This window comes from Rutidosis leptorrhynchoides, chromosome 1 (genome assembly GCF_046630445.1).
Source record: "Rutidosis leptorrhynchoides isolate AG116_Rl617_1_P2 chromosome 1, CSIRO_AGI_Rlap_v1, whole genome shotgun sequence".
NCBI lineage: Eukaryota > Viridiplantae > Streptophyta > Magnoliopsida > Asterales > Asteraceae > Rutidosis > Rutidosis leptorrhynchoides.
Window position 1 is genome coordinate 311831906 of NC_092333.1, and position 15994 is coordinate 311847899.

The 15994-nt window shown below is 33.2% G+C and overlaps 1 protein-coding gene across 1 annotated transcript in view; it reads left to right on the top strand.

Moving 5' to 3' along the window:
* LOC139898965 (uncharacterized) overlaps positions 1 to 3346 on the top strand; it is a 36547-nt gene extending 33201 nt beyond the window's left edge. Inside the window, exon 7 of the mRNA XM_071881770.1 lies at positions 3264 to 3346. Within this exon, the coding sequence (XP_071737871.1) occupies positions 3264 to 3346 (83 nt within the window). The remainder of the gene's footprint in view (positions 1 to 3263) is intronic.
* The last annotated feature ends 12648 nt before the right edge of the window (positions 3347 to 15994 follow it).

Consider the following 15994-nt stretch of genomic DNA (forward strand, 5'->3'; position numbering starts at 1 on the left):
AAGGTAATAATCATATTCAAACTTTAATTCAATTTCTATAACTATAACAATCTTATTTCGAGTGGAAATCTTACTTGAAATTGTTTTCGTGTCATGATTCTGCTTCAAGAACTTTCAAGCCATCCAAGGATCCTTTGAAGCTAGATCCATTTTTCTCATTTCCAGTAGGTTTATCGAAGGAACTTGAGGTAGTAATGATGTTCATAACATCATTCAATTCATACATAAAAAGCTGTCTTATTCAACGTTATAAACTTGTAATCACTAGAACATAGTTTAGTTAATTCTAAACTTGTTCGCAAATGAAGTTAATCCTTCTAACTAGACTTTTAAAATCAACTAAACACATATTCTATATCTATATGATATGCTAACTTAATGATTTAAAACCCGGAAACACGATAAACACCATAAAACTGGATATACGCCGTCGTAGTAAAATCGGGGGCTGTTTTGGTTGGGATAATTAAAAGCTAAGAAGAACTTTGATTTAAAAGCTATACTTCTGGAAAAATGATTTTTCTTATGAACATGAAACTATATCCAAAAATCATGGTTAAACTCAAAGTGAAAGTATGTTTTTCAAAATGGTCATCAAGATGTCGTTCTTTCGACAGAAATGACTACCTCTTTCAAAAATGACTTGTAACTTGTATTTCCGACTATAAACTTATACTCTTTCTATTTAGATTCATAAATTTAAGTTCAATACGAAACCGTGGCCACTGGAATCACTCAAAACGGATTAGAAACGAAGAAATGGCGAGTAAAACAAGATTGATAAAAACTACTCATTTTACCTACGTGAAAGTTAGTAATAAATCCATTCCAACCATAACCTAATCAACTTATATTGTATATTATGTAATCTTGAGATACCATAGACACGTATACAATGTTTCGACCTATCATGTCGACCCATCTATATATATATATTGCGGAACAACCATAGACACTCTATATGTGAATGTTGGAGTTAGCTATACAGGGTTGAGGTTGATTCCAAAATATATATATAGTTTGAGTTGTGATCAATACTGAGATACGTATACACTGGGTCGTGGATTGATTCAAGATAATATTTATCGATTTATTTCTGTACATCTAACTGTGGACAACTAGTTGTAGGTTACTAACGAGGATAGCTGACTTAATAAACTTAAAACATCAAAATGTATTAAAAGTATTGTAAATATATTTTGAACATACTTTGATATATATGTATATATTGTTATAGGTTCGTGAATCAACCAGTGGCCAAGTCTTACTTCCCGACGAAGTAAAAATCTGTGAAAGTGAGTTATAGTCCCACTTTTAAAATCTAATATTTTTGGGATGAGAATACATGCAGGTTTTATAAATGATTTACAAAATAGACACAAGTACGTGAAACTACATTCTATGGTTGAATTATCGAAATCGAATATGCCCCTTTTTATTAAGTCTGGTAATCTAAGAATTAGGGATCATACACCCTAATTGACGCGAATTCTAAAGATAGATCTATTGGGCCTAACAAACCCCATCCAAAGTACCAGATGCTTTAGTACTTCGAAATTTATATCATATCCGAAGGGTGTCCCGGAATGATGGGGATATTCTTATATATGCATCTTGTTAATGTCGGTTACCAGGTGTTTACCATATGAATGATTTTTATCTCTATGTATGGGATGTGTATTGAAATATGAAATCTTGTGGTCTATTGTTACGATTTGATATATATAGGTTAAACCTATAACTCACCAACATTTTTGTTGACGTTTAAAGCATGTTTATTCTCAGGTGAATACTAAGCGCTTCCGCTGTTGCATACTAAAATAAGGACAAGATTTGGAGTCCATGTTTGTATGATATTGTGTAAAAACTGCATTCAAGAAACTGATTTCGATGTAACATATTTGTATTGTAAACCATTATGTAATGGTCGTGTGTAAACATGATATTTTAGATTATCATTATTTGATAATCTACGTAAAGCTTTTTAAACCTTTATTTATGAAATAAAGGTTATGGTTTGTTTTAAAATGAATGCATTCTTTGAAAAACGTCTCATATAGAGGTCAAAACCTCACAACGAAATCAATTAATATGGAATGTTTTTAATCAATAAGAACGGGACATTTCAGGGGTGACCCTACTTCAGTCCTTAAACTGAAGTAATTATGTTTTAATGAATAAAGTTTTTGATAGTTGAAGGCAAGCCAGCAATTAAGAAGAACCAGCTAGCCGGACCAGCAAATGAGCTTAGTTTAGTCAGTAAAGCTTTAATTCACTCAGTCGGGTAACCAGCAAATCGAGCAAGCAAAGTTATACTTAGACAAACCAGCTAGTCCAACCAGCTGAAGAATTTTAAGCTCAACCAGCACATGAAACTTAGTTCAACCAGCAGGCGATGCTATTTTCTTTCTAAAGGTCCAGCTTGCTGATGCGATTCAAAGTTTACTTACCATTTCAATAAATCGGTCAGGTCATGTGCTTAACACGTGCACGACTGTTCTAGAAGAATGTTAGCTGTCCAAGGAAGATTTCCATCTATCATTGGATGCTTTTTATCATGGAAGGAGCACTAACAAATGGCAGGCTTTTGCAGATTGTGTCCTTTATTCTTATTGGCTAATTTGTAATTGTTTGTCCTTTTTTTTGTCTCCATTTCCTTTTTATGTTTTTTGTCTTATCTAGAAAATAGCTGTTAAGCTTCTCCTATAAATAGAGAGCTCTTGTAATTGTAAAAGGCAGTTGATGATTGAATGAAAAGTTTGATAGAGCTTATCTATTTACAAAATTCTCTGTGTCTTTACGAATCTTTGATTCCGGTGGCTAAGAGTGGTTTCTTTATCAGTGTTTGTGGTGTTACTTTATCAAACATTGTGGTGAAATCAGATTCTTCATATCTGATATTATAGTTGTGGTGGAATCTTTATCAGCTGTAATTGAAGACTTGGAGTGTTTCTAGATCTCTAATTGTGGTGGTATCTTTATCAATTAAGGGTTTAGATTCTCTATCCATTGTGTTCTTATTTCAGAGTTTTATACTCTGTTTTGGGCTGTTACTGTTACAAATTGGGTCTTTTTGTTCAGATATGTTAGGTGAAGAAAGCTTGTTCTAAATTGCGTTTTTAAAGTCATAATCATGCATCATTTATCCTTCGCTATAGGTGAATGGGTGCTGCGAAATAATGAAGCAAGCAGAGCAGAAAAGCCTGGTAAATTGGGTCCTAATTGGGAAGGCCCTTATCAGATTGTGGCAATTAATGCGGCAGGATCATATAAGCTCGCAGATATGGAAGGGCGAACTTTACCTATTGCATGGCATGCTGTTTTGTTAAAGCGATATTATGCATAGTTTTGCGAAAACTATCAGATATACATGTATAAAGTGCGAAATTGGATACAAGGCATATGGCTAATGTACTTATTAAGTGTTCTTGTTTTTAATTTTTTGCAATCTTGATCACACTTGACGAAATTTCAAAAATAAACACTTATAAAAGTATGCGAAAAGCTTATATAGGAAATGCGAATAGTTATGAAACGTTTTGCAGTCTGTTTCATAATGTTATAGTATTTCGCAGTGTTTAAAAAGCAAAGTGATGAAATTGCCCACTTTAGCATGCAAATTATTGCGAAAGGAGTGATATATCCTAAATATTTGATCTTGCCAATATTTAGATGCTTCGCAATGCTAATTAATAGCCTAAGGATCATTTCGGCGGACTTAGAAGATTCATAACGTATACGCATATACGCATACAAATTGTTTCGCAAAAGTACGCGCTTATTATGTGCACAATAATAAGAGCTGGAAATTGCAAAGGACAAGTTTGTGTTATGAATATTGTTGATAAAAGCGCTATATAAATAAAGAGTACTCGCGAATAAATATGAAAAAATAAAGTTGCATTGATAACGGCGCAGAGATAGCTGCGCGCTAATTTTTACAATATTTTATTCTAGCTTAGACAAATCAAGATCAAAGATGTCTTTTAAAGTGGCGTCATCTTGTTGACTTATTGCAGTAACTTTATCGATTGGAATATCCGCTAAGCTTGCTTGTGCGGTAGCAGCTGCTTCGAGTGCATCTGCAAGTGAACAAACTCGATCTCCAATGGCGGGAGGTAGTGGATCTGGTATGGTGCAATGTGGAGCAATTTCATCCAGAAATTCTACTCTCTCGCGCAGTCGTAAAGCAGCTGCATAAGTGGAAAACAGAACATTCACGGGACGTGAATTGAGAACCTTTTTAGCAAACTCCGGTAGGTGTTGGCGGAGTTGCGTGAACTCAAGCTTCGCGGAAGCTGCTGCGGCCACAGCGGTGTCTCTCTCTGCAGTAAGCCTTGAAACCTCCTCTTGCAATGAAGAAATTGTGGTTTCAAAATTCTTTTGTTTGTCAGCTACAGTAGACACCTGTAGTTTCAATTCATCTACCGCGGTTTTGGCCGCGGTAAGCTCGTAGGAGAGGTCAACACAGCGTTTCTCGCTGTTTTCAGCCTTGATCCTCTCAGCATTGTACTTTTGCTGTTCAGCTCCAAGCACATTGAAAAATTGTTCTTGCCGGCATATCATATCGTACGCCGAGTTGAAGCACATATAGAAGTTTTGCACGAAACTGTTGTGCGCATCAAGCGCAGAAAGTTTGGAGAATTCGCGGCGAAGCTCGCCTGGAATTGCTAATTTCATTTGCTGACGCTGATCCAGAGCAGCGCTAGCAGATGCATAGGTATAACCGGATAGGCCGTCAATCCGCACTCCATAAGAATCAGGGGGAGTGCGGAGTAGCTCGGTGATTTGTGCCGCAGAATCTGGGCTAGGAAACACCGGGTTAAAGGGCGAGTCTCCTGCAAAAAATGAAAATGTTATATCAATAAACGTACATATTTCGTAAAATGATATGCGCTAAACATGATTGATTCATACCAGTTTGCTGGCCTCCTTCATAATCCGTTATGACCGGATTATCATATAAAGGAGTGCTTTGCTTGAGCTTCTTGCTCTGCGTTGATGGCGGTGTTTGAAATGGTCGTTTTGCAGAGCCTGTTTGTGATGACGGTGACTTTGTCGTCAAATCAACAAGGGGAATGGCCTGTTTCTCCTGTTTGATTTGATCACCGAAAGATGTCACCGATTTAGCCTCCGAACTAGTTAGCAATTTGTTAATCAAGGCCTTGGGGTCCACCTTGCGATCGACTTCGTCAATCTTCATTTTTAATTAAAGTGGAGAGGTTGTGATTGAAGAATTCGTAAGGGTTAAGCGTGAAGGTATGTAATTGCGAATTGTGGTGAGGAAAGCAGATGGAGAATTAAGGAAGGTATGAGGCACGATATATATAGGGGAAATAAGGACGGTAATTGATTGCGTTAATTAAACGTTGTGAAAACTCAAACGGTGCAATGGATAAAAATGGTAACTTTTTCCTATAACGGTAACTAGGTTAATGCGAAATTCCTCAATGCGAATATTGGCTGCGATAACTGCGAATTTTTAGAGTTTATCATGATACATTTGTTTCGCAATATGTATCATAATAAACTGGGGGGACTTGATCATATACATAGCATTGTATATGTTAACACCTATTTCCTTATGAGGTAAGGCTTAGTGTGTCAACAAGATACTAGAAGTAATCTAGCTTTAGGAGGGCGGAGTGTTGCCGATTGATTTTTACCCTTGGGAAATAATCCCTGCAGACCCGGTTCACAAGTGTAGAAACTTGTGGGGTGGCTTAATCAATCTGTCATCCGTAGAGCGTAAAAATGCTAGCCGGATGACTTCTAGTGAGAGAAAGTAGAGAGAGAAAGAGAAGTGAAGTCTCAGCTCTCAAAGTTGTCAGAATGTCTGAACTGTGTAAAATGACGACCCAAGGGGTCTATTTATAGTGTCAGATCCACCAGATTGTTCGGGGACACGTGTCAGATGATGATACGTTCTATTATTCGTGATCCAAAATTTATGCTGAAGGTGGCGTTCTTCGGCCAGGGCTTACGCGCTAGGCGGCCTTAAGGGCTTACGCGTGACGGAGCAGCCTGTACAGCAGAGAACGCTGGACGATTAACTCCAAAAAACTGTTGTTTCCAGCCTTCCTGATGCTACTTTTATGCAACCATTACGCCTTTTATGCGTGTATACAATAGGATACACCATTAAGTCCCCCCAGTTTAATGACTTAAGCATTTAAAAATTGATTAAGTTATTAAACTTGGAATAACGCATGCCAACCAAGTCTTCACGTTTTCCTTTTTCATTGGGAAGTACATCACAGGCATTAAATGATAGGAGAATTTTACTGACATTATGATGATTGCTTTTTGCACAGCTAAAATACCGCACGCGCCTCTAGCTGTAAAAAGACTTTTCGATGTACTCACCCTTTTATCTTGTCCTTACACGTGTGTGGCTGAAAACAAAACCCCCAAAATCACCACTGATTACAGCTGTTATATCTTTATGCTTTTTAACCACTATAAACCCTAACCGATCATTTACTTTTACAACTTCCTTCTACAGTATTCATCTTCTTCCATCAATACCTTCTTTACTTCCTGTTTCATTAGAACATTAATGACAGCCATAAAGGATGTTTCATCTATTCCTAGCAGAGTAAATGAGAAATATTTAAGCGAGCTACTGCAACATTTTCCTAGATTAGCTGGTGTTGAACCAGTGATTCCTACAATTAATGCCAGAGCCTGCTCACCGCTGTGGTGACCCGTCCTAATCCATCTGGACGAAGTCATCAACATTTGATCCCAGAGCGATGATCGACTCCAAGTAATGTCCTTAAAATGAGCAAATGCACAGCGGAAGATTTCTTTCATACCTGAGAATAAATATGCTTTAAAGTGTCAACCAAAAGGTTGGTGAGTTCATAAGTTTATCATAAAACAATAAAATTTATCATTTTTATAGACCACAAGATTTAAATGCTGCATGGTACAAATGGGCCCGAATCCTATACCCACCTGTAATGTACATGCGATATCTTTTAAATACAGTACACCTTTTTCGTGTACAAAATCATCTTTCATAAATCTTAGTAATCTTACACATATCTCGTGCACAAAAATTACATACACATAACCTGTGTATAAAATCATTCTCTCGATACATAACATTCACTTTTCATTGCTTTCATAGCTTGGCTTAGTAACCGACCTTAACATATAATGCGCATAAATAATATCCCCAAAACAGAACATATCGTCTGTATAATAATCATATAAACTTCGAAGTACTAAACACCACGCCCACTAGCTCTTCCGTCTAGTGAACATTCTGGGTGGGGGTGTTAAACCCGGTAGCTACCTTTAGGATTCGCGTGAATTAGGGCCATACCCGATTCTAATTCTTAGGTTACCAAGCAATAATAATCAGGGGAAAATATATTCATCAATTGGCGACAATTATCATGTCCACATAATTCAATAATAATCCACAGAACTTCCGTCTGCATAATAATTCATTCGAGGAATGTTTTGCTTGTGTCTATCTCGTCAAACATTTATAAAAACATTTCATGTATTCGCAGTTCAAAATATATTTCAAAGCATTTAGTAAAGCAGTTATAAAAAGAGCGCATGTATTCTCAGTCCCAAAAATGTAAAGAGTAAAAGGGAGCAAATGAACTCACCTAATGTATTTTGTAGTAAAAATACATATTACTATATTGAACAATGCAGGGTTTGCCTCAGATTCACGAACCTATTATTCAATCATGTATATTAATACATGTAATGGTAATCGAACAAATATATATTTTATTAGTGTTTTTATTTATTATTTTATATCATGTGTTTTATTAATAACTTAATTAGATATATTTATCTTTATATAGGTAATTAACATTTATTACAAAAGTATTAATGTGACTATGTTTTATGTCATAAATATATTTTTATATAGAAAATCTTCATTTGATATATTAATAGTAATAATAATAATGATAAAAATAATACTAATTATGATAAAATTTTGATAATCCTAATAATAATAATAATAATAATGATAATTTTAATATTAATGATAAAGATAGTACTAATTAATAAAAATTGTTTGTAATGATAATATTATTAATTATGATACAATTTTGTTAATAATAATAAATAATCTAACAATACTAACAATAATAATAATAATAATAATAATAATAATAATAATAATAATAATAATAATAATAATAATAATAATAATAATAATAATAATAATAATAATAATAATAATAATAATAATAATAACGATGATAATAATAATAATGATAATTTTAAATAAGTAAACTACCTCAAAGAACTTTCTCAAAAAGAATGACTCAAACAGGGCTCGAACTCGAGACCTCTTGCTAAATACAAACACCCATAACCATCCTTCTGTTTCTATTTTTCTGTTTTAATTTACACCCTTAATCTCTTATTCATGATTTCGGCCCAATAAATGAACTCAGGTCTCGGCCCAAGTATCTAATCACGGCCCAACAGGAAAATCGTCCAAGAACTAATACTCGGCCCAATAAAATTTAAATGGAACACAGCCCAATAGAATTTCATGTCATCGGCCCAACATCTCAACTTTGACAACATCCAGCTTTTTTTAAAAAAAAAATACGTGCAGGCGCCTATGCCTAGTTTCGAACCCACAACCTCTCGCTCATCAAACACTCTACTAAACCATTGAGCTGTTCTTAATTTCCTGATTTAATTAGCTTGTTAAATTCTTTTAGCTCGTGTCTATTTTCTTTTTCTAAACCCATTCAACATTTTCATTATCATTATCATCATTCCAACCCATCCATTCTTCATCATTATCTTAATCTCGTTTACTTATTCCATCTATCATTAATATTCTCATCGTCCTGATATCATTAAACTCAACCGAAATCTTATCATGGATCTCGGGCTCAATCAATCATAAATAATTTATACGGCCCTACTAGCAAAATTTTATTCTAGTTTCAGTTTATTAATATAATCAAAAAGGGGTTAATCTTGCAAGTTGGTTTTTAGAATCCAAGAAAAATTACACGTACCTATCCTTACTTTCTCATCATCATGATACCCATTTCATGATCAACATCATCTCTTTACTTGTTATCATTATATCATCACAGTAACATTCATCATGGTACACCATCATCACTTAATCATTGTAACATCATACATCATCATCATAATCGTTCTTAATCACCACCCTATATCATTATTGTTATAACAGGAGAGAGAAATAGTAGCTGTGACATAGCATTAATAGGAGAAAGAAAATGATAGTAGTAGTAGTCGTAAGGATATCAAACAGGAGCAAATATTAGCGAAAACAGTGATGTTTAGATGGCGGTTTTGACAGAAAATAGAAAATATATAAATCAGCGATAATATAACGTACAACAATCGTTGAATTGAGTTGCTGTGTTGGAACAGATTTCACGAGTAGAAACAAACGGGTTTGTTGTGGTTTATTTCTTGGACAAAAATAGGAAAAAAATTAATAATAGTAATGGGTAATTTCTTTGTTTTGCTTTTATTTTGAAATGAAAAACAGAAAGCATGAGCTGCGTGATGATATTTAACGGTGGTGTTTGTGTTGGTGTCGACCCAGAATTAGAAACAGATTAGAAAAGGCAGTCGCTAGCAAGGGGTGATAAATTGTTTTGATGAGTTTGTTATTGATTGTTTAAATGGGTTTACGATGGTGATTGTTGTAGTGTTCGTGATGATGGCTCTCAGTTCAACGGCAGAAAAATAAGAGAATGATGGTTGTTGAAAGTGGCGGTGTGGGAGGAGGACTGAAGGTGGCCGAGTGTGTGGTGTTCACTAGTCAGGAGAAAAAAAAATGGTGATATGTTTTCATTCAAGTCTCCATCTACAGATAACCTATAATCTAATACAGTGATTAACTTTAATATTATAATGTAAAGTAGTAGTAATAATTCAAATGGATTATAAGTTTAAACTAGTAGCCATCCCTCTTGTCCTCACACTACCGACGTTAATTAATAAAGATATTTAAGATGGGGGAAAGTGGGTTTCTATAATCCATGGGTTATATGTATATTGTATATACATAAATAAATTAAAGAATGACTAAAAGTAGTACATCACCAATCTTATTACAATTCAAGTCACGGATGAAAAAGTAAATAGTTTGTGGGTTCTTGTGATGAGATAAAGTTAGATAGACAGATAGCAGAAAGGTGGATAGATATCCACATGTGCCTAATGGAAAACAATACAACTATTGTAATTATTTCATGGAACCGACGGTTTATAAGGGGTATTATATCATTTTCCGTTGTAAATTAGTGGCGGATAAAAGTGCTCAGAAAAATCCAAATTTCTATATTTATTTATTTTGGTCATTAAGGTATAAAATTTGATCGTACATCAACTGTCCCTCTCAATTCTGGGTAAAAATATAAAAAGTTCTAAAATTTATTAATTAGCTTCTAAATATATTTTTAATAAGCCTAAAATTTATATAACTCATTTTCGTATCACCGTTTATTTTTAAATCATATAAGTTTGATTTTAATTCGCTTAAATAACCATCGAATGATAAACGAGTACTCCTATCGTTTACTAAGTAAATTCGAAACTATATAAATATACATTCAATATACCTTACCTATATATATAGATTTATTTTAATAATAATATCATATATTATTTTATTTACATAATTAATTAACTCATATAATATTTTAAATTCTTCTTCAAAAATATATGTATCTATTTTCTAAGTTATCCATATTCCCTAATTTCACTTTCATGATAAATAATATGAAAACTAAATTGTTATCCTAACAAAAGTCACGAGTGAAATATAGTTAAGCATGTATTGGAAACCAAACAAGAATCTCTACTAACTTTTGTCTAACTCACATTAAGTGACATTTTGTTCTCACTTGTAAATCACTTTACCATTTATTCCAATTAAGAAGGAACGATTTCTCAAATCAACGTGGGCCTCATAACAGAGACTCATAACAATAACATGATCCATAAGGAACTTTGTAAATATCTTTTATCTCATCGATAATTATAATAAACTTCTATTGGAACAAAAATGCGTTTATGTAAAATATTACATATCTAATATATTGTTAGCATTTTCAATTAACAAGTATATATTATATACACATATCTATATATGCATAAATGTTCGTGAATCGTCGAGCATAGTCAAAGGGTAATTGATTACATGAATATAGATTTCAAAACTTTCGAGACTCAACATTACAGATTTTGCTTATCGTGTCGGAAACATATAAAGATTAAAGTTTAAATTTGATCGGAAATTTCCGGGTCGTCACAGTACCTACCCGTTAAAGAAATTTCGTCCCGAAATTTGAGTGAGGTGGTCATGGCTAACCAAAAAAATGTTTTCATGACGAATATGAGTTGATAAATAGAGTTTTATCATCATTGAGTAATAAGGATGAAATAATTCGTTTATTCGAAGAGTACGAATGAAGCTTTCACAAAAGCGTGAAATGAGTAAATGTAAATCCGTCTTAACCGGTGACGTAGTCACAGTTGATATTCCGGAATTCCAGGGATTTAAAGAAATCTTCGAAATCTAAAAGATTTGATTCTTCGGTGAATAAGGAAATTAAGATCTCTTCAATTAAATGCGATGATCTGCCTCGATTGCTATGTCTGATATTTTCATTATAAATTAAACTCTTTCGTTCCATTATTTTCACCATTCCTATAGCTTCTTCCTCTATTCCTACTTCCAAAATTTTGTGGAAATGCTCCATCCAGTTCCGATTCTTGATATTTTCCTAACTATCACATCTGTCATTCTTCTTTTCCATTTACCGCCCGAGGAATCTATTCACTTCTACTATTACCTTGGGGTTATTGTGTTTATCATACTCCCGTGTCTTTATATTGCTATACGCTTTGATATACATGGTTTATAATTTCTATGTTGTTATTAGGTTTTATATCTTCCCTTATGTTTTGGAGCTCTTTGCCTTTTTCTTCTCTTCTCGCCCTCTAGTAAAGCGAGTAACGGTCCAGAATTCGTAAGTATGGAGTTTCGAATGAACTTAATGTTCTAATCAAGAAAGAACGTAATAGCACGATTTGATTTGTCAAATTACCAGAATCACTGAGAATAGAACTATCAAGAATAATTTTCTTGATTTGTTCAGAGGTTAATTAGAATGAAAGAGTTATGTAACATGGCACATGATGATGGTATGATCTACTGTGAACCATTATCACGTTTCATTAGAAACTCAGCATAACTTACTATAATATAATCACGTTGGCCGAGCGTCATTATATTATACTAATTCATGCTTCAATTCCCTACACTTCTCCAGAATTCATTCTTAATTTATACTTAGATTTTACAGAAGTTTCCAATATAATGGAATACAGAAAGCACGAAGAGGTAGATAATTTCGAACAAGAATATTTATGAAAATATCCTCAGAAATATCGAAGATATTTATGATGATATTTTGAAATTTCTAAGTTCAAAGGTTGATGAAGAAAAATTTTTCCGCAAGATTTTAACATGACTTCGGAGCAAAATATTCTCTAAAGATTCCATCAGATCCAGAATTTCCTGAATTTTTTGAATATAGGGTTTGGTCCTTGTATTTGTCCTTGGCCTCCTCCATGGTTAGTTCAATCCGTTTTTCAGTACCAAATTTTCTATCGAGCGTTTTCAACACTCCATTCTTTATCATCAAACTCTTGGCCGTTTAGACCATTTACCATTTTTCTGTTTTCTCTGCATTTAACGCTACCATATCTGAATCATCGGTTATCAATTCGAGAAGTTAAAAAAATTGTGTTTTTAGATGATTAAACGCTGATTGTAATCGTCAAGATATGAATGAATGTTTGGGATGAAATCAAGTGGAAACTTATATATAAAAGTTATAATAAGGCTAATCGGAATGAAAGTCGAAGTTGATTTGTTGGAACTGTGACAAAATTGACTAATTTTGGAAAGGTATTGTAAAGTTATTTTCAAAAATAACATGCCAATGGATCTGGCATAGTTTTGAACTCAAAGTATGGCTTTGAAATATGTAGGAATCTAAAAGTGATGTCTTCTGTTAAATCTTGACTTCGATTTTTGATCGGTCAAAATCCGAATTATGAATTTAAATTTGAATGAAAATAGTTGTTATTTGGTGAACGGATATGTATATGTGCTGATTTGAGCAGTATTACTATTGATCGCTGAATCTGAATTGAAGAATGTATAGTGTAATCTATTAATGTGAAATCTAAATATTCCTCGAGTATTACCTACCCGTTAAAATATTTTCACCATTAACACTTTGTACAAAAGAATTTTTAATTACAATCTTTATGAAAACATACTTGCATATATATTTTCTTCAGATGTAATCATGGATTTAATGAGTTAAAATGATATTAATCTCATTTGCTTATCGATTTGGCTAGAATAAGTAATCTTTAAAACTTTTATAAACCACATATTCTTCACAGTATATTTTCTTCAATGAAGTTATGGATCAATACTTCATCGTTCATTGTTGTTGGTATTCTTTGGTATCTATGGTGCGTATGACATTGATGTTTGTGGGACAGATTGTGATGTTGAGGTGTGGGATGCGGATGTTGCTGTTGGTGGTGGTGGTACTGTTGATGTTACTAAAACTGGTAAGTTTTGCACCATATTCTCCACATTGATTACTCGAGCGTGAAGCTCGTTGACTTCGTCCATTATTCCGGGATGATTGTTTGTCGGAACGAGCGGATGAATAATATCTAGAATTTGGTATAGTATATGATCGTGACGAGATACTCTAGATATGAGAGAGAAAATGGTGTTTTGGATAGGTTCGTCGGTAAGTGCTTCTGGTTCATCGTCAAGAGGGTAATTTGGTTGGTGGAAAGGATCGCCTTCTTCGCGTCTCCATTGATTAAGTCGACTACGAACCCATCAGATGAATTGGGGATGGATGATTAGTTAATTCATTCTAGTTACACTGCTTTCGTAGCTCGAGTGGAAATCCATATCGGAATCCGAGGAACTTGAACTAGTGACGAGTTCCATTTCGTACGATTGAATAAAGGATTTTTTATTTTTATTTTTTTAATATGAAATGAGTTCTGGCTATCGGATGGTATTCTAATTACATAGAATATCTATATATATAGAACATAGGATTTCGTAGATTACGGAGGGATTTACAGAATATGTCAGGCAAAGTTTTACAGTAACAGATACGCTAAGATATGAATTAGCAGATACGCTAAGATATGAGTTTTGTCTATACACTAATCATGCAATCAATGCAGTAAGATGTGTCTAGACTAAGAACAGGGAGCAGGTAATTTCCTAAGGATGATAAGCAGGTAATTTTTGACACGAAACGATAAGCAAAACTTTTGACATGCAGACACTTTCGAAGTCCAGACTCACTAATGCATCTAAGCAATTATCAGTTAGACACACAAATGCAAGACCTGGTTCGCTAAGACCACCGCTCTGATACCAACTGTGGTGACCCGTCCTAATCCATCTGGACGAAGTCATCAACATTTGATCCCAGAGCGATGATCGACTCCAAGTAATGTCCTTAAAATGAGCAAATGCACAGCGGAAGATTTCTTTCATACCTGAGAATAAACATGCTTTAAAGTGTCAACCAAAAGGTTGGTGAGTTCATAAGTTTATCATAAAACAATAAAATTTATCATTTTAATAGACCACAAGATTTAAATGCTGCATGGTACAAATGGGCCCGAATCCTATACCCACCTGTAATGTACATGCGATATCTTTTAAATATAGTACACCTTTTTCGTGTACAAAATCATCTTTCATAAATCTTAGTAATCTTACACATATCTCGTGCACAAAAATAACATACACATAACCTGTGTATAAAATCATTCTCTCGATACATAACATTCACTTTTCATTGTTTTCATAGCTTGGCTTGGTAACCGACCTTAACATATAATGCGCATAAATAATATCCCCAAAACAGAACATCTCGTCTGTATAATAATCATATAAACTTCGAAGTACTAAACACCACGCCCACTAGCTCTTCCGTCTAGTGAACATTCTGGGTGGGGGTGTTAAACCCGGTAGCTACCTTTAGGATTCGCGTGAATTAGGGCCATACCCGATTCTAATTCTTAGGTTACCAAGCAATAATAATCAGGGGAAAATATATTCATCAATTGGTGACAATTATCATGTCCACATAATTCAATAATAATCCACAGAACTTCCGTCTGCATAATAATTCATTCGAGGAATGTTTTGCTTGTGTCTATCTCGTCAAACATTTATAAAAGCATTTCATGTATTCGCAGTTCAAAATATATTTCAAAGCATTTAGTAAAGCAGTTATAAAAAGAGCGCATGTATTCTCAGTCCCAAAAATGTAAAGAGTAAAAGGGAGCAAATGAACTCACCTAATGTATTTTGTAGTAAAAATACATATTACTATATTGAACAATGCAGGGTTTGCCTCGGATTCACGAACCTATTATTCAATCATGTATATTAATACATGTAATGGTAATCGAAAAAATATATATTTTATTAGTGTTTTTATTTATTATTTTATATCATGTATTTTATTAATAACTTAATTAGATATATTTATCTTTATATAGGTAATTAACATTTATTACAAAAGTATTAATGTGACTATGTTTTATGTCATAAATATATTTTTATATAGAAAATCTTCATTTGATATATTAATAGTAATAATAATAATGATAAAAATAATACTAATTATGATAAAATTTTGATAATCCTAATAATAATAATGATAATTTTAATATTAATGATAAAGATAGTACTAATTAATAAAAATTGTTTGTAATGATAATACTATTAATTATGATACAATTTTGTTAATAATAATAAATAATCTAACAATACTAACAATAATAATAATAATAATAATAATAATAATAATAATAATAATAATAATAATAATAATAATAATAATAATAATAATAACGATAATAATAATAATAATAA